This window comes from Benincasa hispida, chromosome 10 (genome assembly GCF_027475165.1).
Source record: "Benincasa hispida cultivar pf3 chromosome 10, pf3_genome.v1.1, whole genome shotgun sequence".
In the NCBI taxonomy this organism is placed as follows: domain Eukaryota; kingdom Viridiplantae; phylum Streptophyta; class Magnoliopsida; order Cucurbitales; family Cucurbitaceae; genus Benincasa; species Benincasa hispida.
Genome location: NC_143487.1, coordinates 7,619,726 through 7,629,410, shown reverse-complemented (window position 1 = coordinate 7,629,410; position 9,685 = coordinate 7,619,726). Strand labels below are relative to the sequence as shown.

The 9,685-nt window shown below is 33.6% G+C and overlaps 1 protein-coding gene across 4 annotated transcripts; it reads right to left on the bottom strand.

The window, feature by feature from the left end:
- Nucleotides 1-5: 5 nt before the first annotated feature.
- Nucleotides 6-9,292, bottom strand: TOP6B (topoisomerase 6 subunit B). 4 transcript variants are annotated; one of them, XM_039046829.2, is made up of 19 exons: nt 9,018-9,292; nt 8,876-8,928; nt 8,457-8,554; nt 8,228-8,333; nt 7,809-7,946; nt 7,645-7,696; nt 7,439-7,503; nt 6,891-6,997; nt 6,586-6,688; nt 6,385-6,470; nt 6,118-6,314; nt 5,529-5,644; nt 5,316-5,401; nt 5,062-5,134; nt 1,851-1,942; nt 1,536-1,674; nt 1,348-1,442; nt 787-961; nt 6-334 (listed from the first exon to the last, which is right to left on the bottom strand). In XM_039046829.2, exons 1-19 carry the CDS (start codon nt 9,109-9,111, stop codon nt 188-190), a joined length of 2,022 nt encoding a protein of 673 aa, XP_038902757.2. In that variant the 5' UTR covers nt 9,112-9,292; the 3' UTR covers nt 6-187. The 4 variants fall into 4 exon arrangements, with proteins under 4 accessions (XP_038902757.2, XP_038902758.1, XP_038902759.1 ...); XM_039046830.2 differs by having other exon boundaries at nt 8,829-8,928; nt 9,018-9,279; XM_039046831.2 differs by having other exon boundaries at nt 8,447-8,554; nt 8,829-8,928; nt 9,018-9,263.
- Nucleotides 9,293-9,685: the final 393 nt, after the last annotated feature.

Genomic DNA, 9,685 nt, shown 5'->3' with positions numbered 1-9,685 from the left:
TCATATGAGAGGGTGAAAAAAAGACATTTTATATAGGTCTTCCTCTCTTTTTCCCCCACATCTACCTTTATTTTTTTCATATAGGACCAACGAAAGTAATGAATCAATGAGTTCAATAACAATTACAATTTCGTGTCTATCTATTCATAATCAAATGAGAAGTCACAAATAATCATATCAATGAACATTAATAAATCAGTCTGAAAACAAACAAAGGGCTTCGAAAGTCAGTGAAGCTATCTGTAGCATCCAGTGACTGAATGTATATTTCTTCTTTGGGCTCTGCACTTGCTCCACTCTGTGTGGCATATTCCATGGCCATTTCATGGTCGACCTGGAAAAAGAAAAGGAATGGAAATTTGTTATATCATATGCAGTAAGTAAACATGATTCCACTAGGCCAAACTATACTTTTTGCTAAAATAGAGAAGCAAACCAATTTGGTTCAGTTTTCAGTCCCAAACCCCAGATTAGAACCAAACCGAGCTGATGCCAGAGATAACCAAACCGAACCATATAGACGTATTTTTTTACTTCCAAGGACATCTTATAGTTACAATGGTTTAAATAGATGTATCAAATTGGAAAAATTATGAGCTACTCTCCACCAAGCCCTTGGATGTATGGTTTAACTAAATCTTTAGTGCAACTGTATAGAATCACCCACCACATTGTATCAGCCTCGAATTATTTCTCATCAAACTAGAGCCTTAAAGTTAAATTAATACTCCACTGATCAGTTTATAACTTAAATTTAGGCACAAGCAGAGTACGGCTTGACCTCACCTGTTCAACATGCTGTGCAAGTTTATCCCTCAATGTCTCATTTGTAATCAAGCGAGCAGATACTTTACTCAGTATTTCAGCATCCTCACAGTCATGACGTTTCTTCTTTGATGCATGCGCTTGAGCCATTTCTTTCAAAACATTATACACGGCATTTGTTGCATCCGGGATATACCTATAAACCAAGTCAATGCAGTGTGATTATATCAACTCAAGGAATATATATAGCGGTAAAATCTTCAAAATGGTAGAACATTTTCAAGAAAGAAATCTAAGCTGCTTAAGTTAAGATTGTTCAACCACCAATCAATCCCAAAGCTTAAGTTGATGAGTTATTGTAAATTTAATTATATCAATATTCAATACTTCAACACTTTTCTCACATGCCAAACAAGAGAAAATCAATTTTAGTTGGAGAGAAAATGATATTATAGGGTTCAAACACATGATCTCCTACTCTAATAATATGTTAAATCACCAATCAACCAAAAAAACTTAAAAGGATAAGTTATGATAAATTTAATTATATCAATCCTTCAACAAAGGGAATGTCTAAATTACCTGCTCAAATTCCGTTTCCTTTCCTGCTGCTCACGTGCTTGTATTTTCTTCACTATTTTGCTTTTCAATTGAATGCAGCACTGCTGAATGGCAGACTGGAAAATGAAATGTATATTGTAGTTAAAATGAACTAACAACGTCAGCGGATCTTAACATATGCATATTGTAGTTAAAATGAAAATGTCTACCTTGACAGCAGATGCTATTTCAGATATGTCATCTCCAATGTACTCCTTTCCAGTTCCCTTGAAAGGAATCTTCGTACTAACAATACTCACGAACACACCAATTTTATCTTGAGTTTGGTTGATTTTATAACTATTCCAACTAAAGAGGGAGAGAGGGGGAGGGGAGGATGGTCAAGATGAAAGTCAGTCTTCTGTTAAAAAACTACAACTTCCATAACTAGAATTGGCAAAACAATATTAAACCTACGAGTTTCGTTCCACCACCTAAAGAATGAAAATTTTTTAAATGGGAACATTACGTGCTTCCAATCTTACTTGATCCTCTTAAGGGCAGTCCTAGTCACAACATCTGCACCTTGCTCAAAAAGAAGGGGTATCCGATTTGCAAACCGGAAAATATTCAGACCCTGTAATTAAAACAAGTTCCAATATTTACTTTCAGCTACACGTTTAGTCAAATACTTTTTTCACTATCAAATAAAGTTTATTTTACTTGCATGGACAAAAAATACGACCGCCCCTTCCTTTCCATTTTAATGAAACAATATACAGTATATAAAGCTAGCAAATGAAAACTAAAAGATATAACACCAGTTATGACCTTGTGGTTTTGCTGCGATGTGTGCTCTGTTTATAGGATCTTTGGGGAGAAAGAAATAACAGTGTTTAGAGATGTAAAGAGAGGCCCTAATGATGTTTGATCCTTGGTGAGGTTTCATGTTTCCATTTGGGCTTTGATTTCGAATAATTTTTGTAATTACGCTATATGCAACATTTTACTTCGCGCCATTTTCTTTAGTAGAATTTCGGCGGATTAGTTTTTTATATGCTCTTGTATTCTTTCAATTTTTTCTCAACGAAAATAATTGTTTCTTTAAAATTAAAAAAATTATATATATATATAATATATAATTAAAAAAAATTCACAGATAGAAAATATCCCAAACTATTTAATAGAAATAGCAAAAAAATCACGGATAGACTTCTATCAACCTCTATCAATGATATACTTGTATCAATTTCTATTACTTAATATCAATGATAGACTTCTATCAGTTTTTATCACTGATAGATACTGATAGACTTTAGTAGAATTTCTATCCGTTCCTATCACTGATAGATACTAATAGATTTCTTTCAATAGTTTTTATTACTGATAGATGCTGATAAACTTTTATCAGCGTCTATCTATGATAGATATTGATAACAATGTTTAACACAACTATCTAAAAGCAATAAAATTTTCAATAACAATGTCTAGTATATGTATCATAAACTATCTAAAAAAAATAGGAACAACTACCAACGACTAGCAACACCAAAATGATTATCTATTAAAACGCAATTGATTACTTTATCACTGTTTATCACTAATAGACAATGATAGACTACTATTAGTGTCTATCTATGATAGATAGTGATAATAATGTCCACCACAACTATCTAAACAATGTCCATCACAACTATCTAAAAGCAACAAGACTTTCATATTCAATAATGTATAGTTGACGGCAACAAAATTAAGAATAAAATCATTATCTATTTGATAGACCATTAATAGTAGTCTATCACTATTTATCACTGATAGAAAGTGATAGAAAACTATCATTGTCTATCACAGATAGACAATGATAGACAACTATCAGTGTCTACCTGTGATAGATAATGATAGTGTTCTATCACTTGTCTATCACTTAGCCTTCTCTTGTTTATGATTATCATTCTAATTGCTATTTTGGAACTAGCAACAAAACTATCAAAAACTACTATCACTTGGTCTATAATTTGGCCTTCCATTATCTATCATTGTCATTCTAATTAACATTTTTGAACTTGCAACAAAACTATAAACGGAGACGAAGAAGAAAACAATTTATAGTTGAGAAAAAGGAGAAGAGGATGAAGAAGAAACCAGAAGATGGAGAAGCCGGAAGATGGAGAAGGAGAAAATAATTAAACTTTTCTATTTGTGTAAATATTTTCTTTTATTTTTCTATTTTTGAAAATCCCCCCCAAAAAAGAAAGAAACATCTTTAAAGCATAACTTCCACCTTTGTTGTGGAAATAATCGTCCTTACACACAAAATACATTCATGTATTATCTCCTCATTGCAATTTGCATTGAAGAAAGTACAAAAAAATTAGTATTGATGAATAAGACAGCGATGAGATATTATGCAAACCCTTCTTTTTTGAATAAATGCCTCATATTACTGCGCCTCTCGGGCAAGAAAAGAATCAATATCTTTTAGAGTTAAGCTATTAAATATAAGGATCAATATCACGCAAACCCTATTAAAAAAATAGTATAAATATAAGGAAAAATGTCAAAATTGTCACATTAAGGGTTAAATATTCTATAAAGTAAGATTAAGAAATAATTCAAATTTTAAATTCAAAAGTCAGAATTGTATTATAATGAGTATGAGTTGTATATGTTAGACCAATAATGGAGCCTTTGCATTCTCTATAGTCATTAATTATTTTACATAATGCCAACTTGGATATAACTCAAATGGTTAAGGCATATACCCTCGGTTGCAAACAAAGATTTAAAGCTCTCCACCACATACATTGTAGGAACAGAAAAAACCTTTTACATAGCAGACTACAAATTTTAGTAATAACTGTTGAGGTATTGAATACATTGATAAATATTTTCTTTATTTTATAAGTAATTGGAAGTAAAATAAGACGCTTAAATGTCCATCATCATTAAATTTCAGTGAATGTGCATGCACAAAGACCAAAAGACCAATATCAAGGGAAGACATCATTTTTGTCTCTCCACTTCCTTTAGCAGACTAGCATTACCACCACCCTAAAATTAGATCAGATAGAATGATGAAAATAATGCAAGCTAGCATAATATTTAAAGGGGGATTTTCAAAAATAGAAAAATAAGGGAAAATATATACAAAAATAGGAAAATTTAATCATAGTTATAATAGACATTGTTATCAATGTCTATCACAGATAGACACTGATAGAAATCTATCAGGGTCTATCAGTGATAGAAACTGATACAAGTCTATCACTGATAGACGCTCATAAAAGTCTATCAATATCTATCAGTGATAGAAATCGATAAAAGTTTATATCATTAATAAAGGTGGATAGAAGTCTATCAGTGTCTATCAGTGATAGAAACTGATAGAAGTCTATCATTGATACTATCAATGATAGAAACTGATACAACTCTATCATTGGTAGAGGTTGATAGAAGTCTATCAGTGTCTTTTGTTTTTTGCTATTTCTGTAAATAGTTTGCCATTTTTACTATCTATGAAAATTTCTCATATTTAAATGGCTAGTCAAATAAGTTAGACCAATAAGGAAAAAAAACATGTTTCACATCTTTTCCCCCAATACTAACACCAGCTTCAATAATGAATGAATGTTAATAGAAGTTTATCAGTGTCTGTGTTTTTTTTACTATTTATATAAATAGTTTGGCATTTTTACTACCTGTGAAAATTTCTCATATTTAAATGGCCAGTCAAATAAGTTAATAAGGAAAAAAAACCTGTTTCACATCTTTTCCTCCAATACTAACACCAGCTTCAACAATGAATGGATGTCCCTCAAAAACTTGAGCACTGCCAACATTTGACATAAAATTGACATATTTGGAAACTAATATAAATCATCAAGGCAAAAAAGATCAAGCGTCTAGTTTATAAGGAATATATACGCACATCGTATATATATCAGCTTCAAGTAAGAATAAGAAGCATGCAGATCTAGCACAATTGGCAGAGTTCCAAATTCAAGTACAACCTGCCTGAATAAGTAGCAACCATGTCAGGATGCAGTTCCTTTATAATTCCAAGTCGAAGATTGTATTCCCCAGCAGGACTAAGACACTGCAAAAATGTGTAGACAAATAAGTTTGTACAAACTTATATAAAGAAACCAAAGTGAAGAGATCTGAAGAACCAAGGCTCATAGTTCTTCTAACATAAATTTACCAAAAAGAATGAGGCAACTCACATCACCACTAGGATCATCAAATTTAGCTTGACGAAACAACTGATGAATACGGACTATTTGCTGAGATGTCAAAGACTTAACAGACATTTTGGGGCTAAATTCTGGACCCATTTCTCCTGGGAAAGATAAATCATCAGAGAATATGCAATCAACTTCTCTTTTTACATTTTAAGAATGTAACCAACTGAAACTAGAAAACCCAAAAATAAATCATTGTAAGCAATTAATTTAATATAAGATCAGTCTCTAGTAATACCGATCAAAGGGATTCCTTAAGAGCTTAACCGTTTTGTACCCCATGAAAGTAAACACCTCCCATGACTCCAGGTCACATGACTATAAACTCAAGCCATCCTTGATACCAAGTAGTACTATTGGAGAACTTTATCTATTCATTATTTTCCTCATCAATGTTTTCATTTTTCTTTTCTTTTTCGTTTCCCTTTTTTCTTTTGTTATGTGTAAGTGTTTCTGAACCCACGGAAAATGGGTGCCGGGAGAAGAAATTAGAAAATTAAAACTCATGCAAAATAAAGTTTCTGTAAGTAAACAATAGGTACGATATTAAAGACAAGGATGATATGCTAACCAATTAACCGTTCAGCATATGATTTCCCTATGTTTACAAATTCGTGCTGGAGAAACTGTAAAAGGTTCTGTTTGGCTGTTTCTGCAATAAGGCGCTTTATCAACAGCAAATCAACAGCAGATGGATGGTGTTTAGTCTCTAGAGGAACTGGAGGCATAACATCTGTTCTCCGAGAAAATCTAATTGTGATATTTTTACTGCATAAAAAAGACATATAAGATGCATGATAATTGTTTTGGATGTGCACATGAGAGAGAGACAACATACTCAGGTGTATCCGAAACAAATTTGAAAAGAAATTGAGCATAAGGTGTGATAACTGCCATCTGTCGCATATAATGCAAAATTTTCGACTGCACTTGCACAATATGGAATGTATTAATGAAGTGAAATATTTACTCAGCAACTCTAGAGACTGGAAGTTCCCTCAAAATGGGGAATAGTAAGTATCAGTAAAGTAGAGCATACACGGTAAGTTGTCCAATTTCCTTCAATTACAACTTGAATTTCAGCTCCATGCCATTGATCCTTGTTATCACGTTTTTCTTGGATATGAATGTGTGGAATGTTCCTATATGGAGACACATAAAATGAGGCCAACATGAACCAAAGACCAAAAAACGAGCTGAACAGATGTTAAAATGAACATAGAAATCTTACAAAAAAAAAATAATAAGAAAATGGAATTATACTGCTTGCCATGTGCTAGTGAGAAGAAGAAAATCAGTAAGCAAAATATATCATAAAATCATCAACGCATCACAAAAGCCTACCGGTGAATATCAATATCTAAGCGGCAGAATGAAATGTAATTTTGACCCTTCATTGATGATGATATCTCTATAGGAAGACCGGTACTCATCTTAGACCAAATTAATGCCTGCAAAATTATAGGAGTTTACAAATGTGTCGCATCTTAACATCAAGTGGAATAACAGGAAACAAATTGATTGCATTTTCTTATACATAATATAATATGTAGTCATGTACATAAAAAATAAGTACTAATTGCTATTAAGTAATTACACATAACATTCTGGGTTCCCAGGCAGTATAAATGAAGCTACTTCTTTTAGGCATTAGGCTACGTGAAATAATGACCATGGTGTCTCGTATTAACTCAACTTGCCAGTCTACTTTGTCCATCATATAAAAGATATATCACAGTTAAACCCATTAGCATGAAAGGGACCATGGAACTAGAATTTAGTATGCAAGTCATAGTTATTGCAGTACTTCTCAAGTGCAAGTGAATTTGCAACTGTGTTATAAGCATTTAGTGCAATAGTGTTATTTCATCAGTATATAGGACAGCGCCTACCATCTTTGCACCCAGACCAAACTTTCCACGGGTTTGCTTCAAGCCATATTTTGTTCCAGAGAGCACTGCACATGCGAAACACTGAGAACTTTATGAAGTATCATCTAACACCATAGGTTTTATAAGTTTAAAGCAACAATCTGATCTCAATGGCAAATAACTACAAGTGAGAAGAAGAAAGTAAACCATCAAAGTAATATAATAACCTCGGCCAAACATATTTGGTATGTCATCATGTGGCATTCCTCTTCCATTATCCTAGGGATTAAAAAAAAACAGAAAAAGAACCAAGTTTGATCGAGAAAGAAGATATTGAAGATACTATATTTGCAAGATTGACCAAACGATAGGGAATGGAGAAAAGTCATACTTTGCAAGTCACCCGGTAGAATGAAGCCTCACCACGACCTTTCATACCTTTTGAAGCTGCAGGCTCTCTGCCTTTCTTCCCAAGGGCAGCATTTTTTGCCTGTATTTCTTGAGCACGTGCTTCTTTTGCTAATCTTTTCTGAGAAAAAAAAACAAAAAAAAGAATTGCATAGTATGAATTTTATCATAAATATCTTTCTGCATTTTATTTGGTCAAAACGTGGGTAATTTACAATCCATGAAAAGTGGGGATCTCAAACAAAGGACAAAAAACACCATCCCACATGAAAAACAATGCATAAGAACACAATATCCCTCCTCTCTCTATTTCTTTGAGAAGAGAATAGTTGGTTTCCGCAAAAGCCAACCATGAAAGGGAAATACAAAGGAACAGTAACAGTCAAAATATGATTAACAAACCTCACGAGCCTTAGCAGTCTCATAATCATCATAAAGTTCCTCATCAACACGTTCTCGATCAACCAGACCAATCATAGAATTAAACTTGGTTTTCAATATCTCTTCACTGCATTGTGAAACATCCATGGAACATCACATATCTCAACCACTTGGATTTTCATAGTTCAGCATTTATGTGGAATTTTCTAAAACAAGGTTTTGAGTTGTGTTCATGCGAACCTAGACTTACATGGTAATTTCTACCACGGGAAGCTCAGATATAGACTCTGCAGAATCAAGGGAATTTTCCACAAGCTCCCTCACAGTGGTGTAGAGACATTTCCCAGGCTGACAATTCATAGAAGATCTCAAAGTATCAATAATAAGAGTAACAACAAAAATTGCAGACGAGAATACTCTCAACTAGCATCCTAACTTCTTTCCAATTCATTATGTGATGACGAAAATCACCACCTAATCTGCCAGTAACTCATTGCTTGCTTCGTCCGCTACGATAATTCTTTTTAAATCCATATTTCTCACATTCAATTATATCAAGATCAAGAAAAGCGACTACAATTCAGCTTAATTAATTTGAGCGATTCCTAGTACTAAAACTAACCCGTAAAAGACAGTCGATAGTAAGAAAACAAACTGAAAGCAGCTCACATTATCAAACCCAGCAATATTCTTGTTCTCCGCAAAGAACTCAGCTGGTGATTCTGCAAAGTAGGACAAAACACAATCAAATTAACAAAATTACAAAAACAATAAATCGAACTCAAAGGAAAGCAAAAGAGGGAGAAGATACTTTGCTTGAGGATGCTTTCTTTGGGCTTCCTGGGTGTTTTTGATTTGCCCTTCTTAGGTTCATCAGGACTTTCACTGCCACTTCCTGCGTCCATCAAATCCAACGAGAAGATTCTGTTCGACGGAGGAAGTAGTCCTCCAATTTACCAGCACCAGCAGTTAGCTAACTGGAAATGTAATCCAAAATTCTACTCTCAAAATTTTGAACCTGGATTTGAAATTCAGTGAAGAAGCATCCCACTAGGGCAAGCAAGTGGTACTTCAGATTGCCGCTTTACCCTTCTTTTCTCTTTTTCAGTCTATAACTGCCCATGATGTTGACACGTGTCTCAGAAGTGAAATTATAAACAATGGACGGTTCAGATGAAGAGCCTGGTTAGACTTTGCCGTTTGTTGTAAATATTACAATTTGGTTCCCGCCAAAGTTTCGAGCGACGGCAAATAGCGCAACAAATGGGAAGACCCTATTGGGCCTGCCAAGTGCCAAGTATTTGGGCATTTCTAGTCCACCGTAGCGCAGCCTACCCCAGAAAAAAAATATAGATTGAGGATATAAATAACCTTCTTTTTAGTTTTTAGACTCGTATTGCAAAAGTATCTATGAAGTAATTTTTCATTTTTGTCGAGTGTTTCCTGGTTTATGATTCCTAATAGGATTAAATTTGGAAA

Coding starts and splice junctions, on each gene's coding strand:
- TOP6B (XM_039046829.2), bottom strand. CDS start 9,111: ATGGACGCAGGAAGTGGCAGTGAAAGTCCTGATGAACCTAAGAAGGGC. Junction 7,947..8,227: donor AGACTGCTAAGGCTCGTGAG/GTTTGTTAATCA, acceptor TTTTTTTCTCAG/AAAAGATTAGCAAAAGAAGC. Junction 7,697..7,808: donor TCTACCGGGTGACTTGCAAA/GTATGACTTTTC, acceptor TTTAATCCCTAG/GATAATGGAAGAGGAATGCC.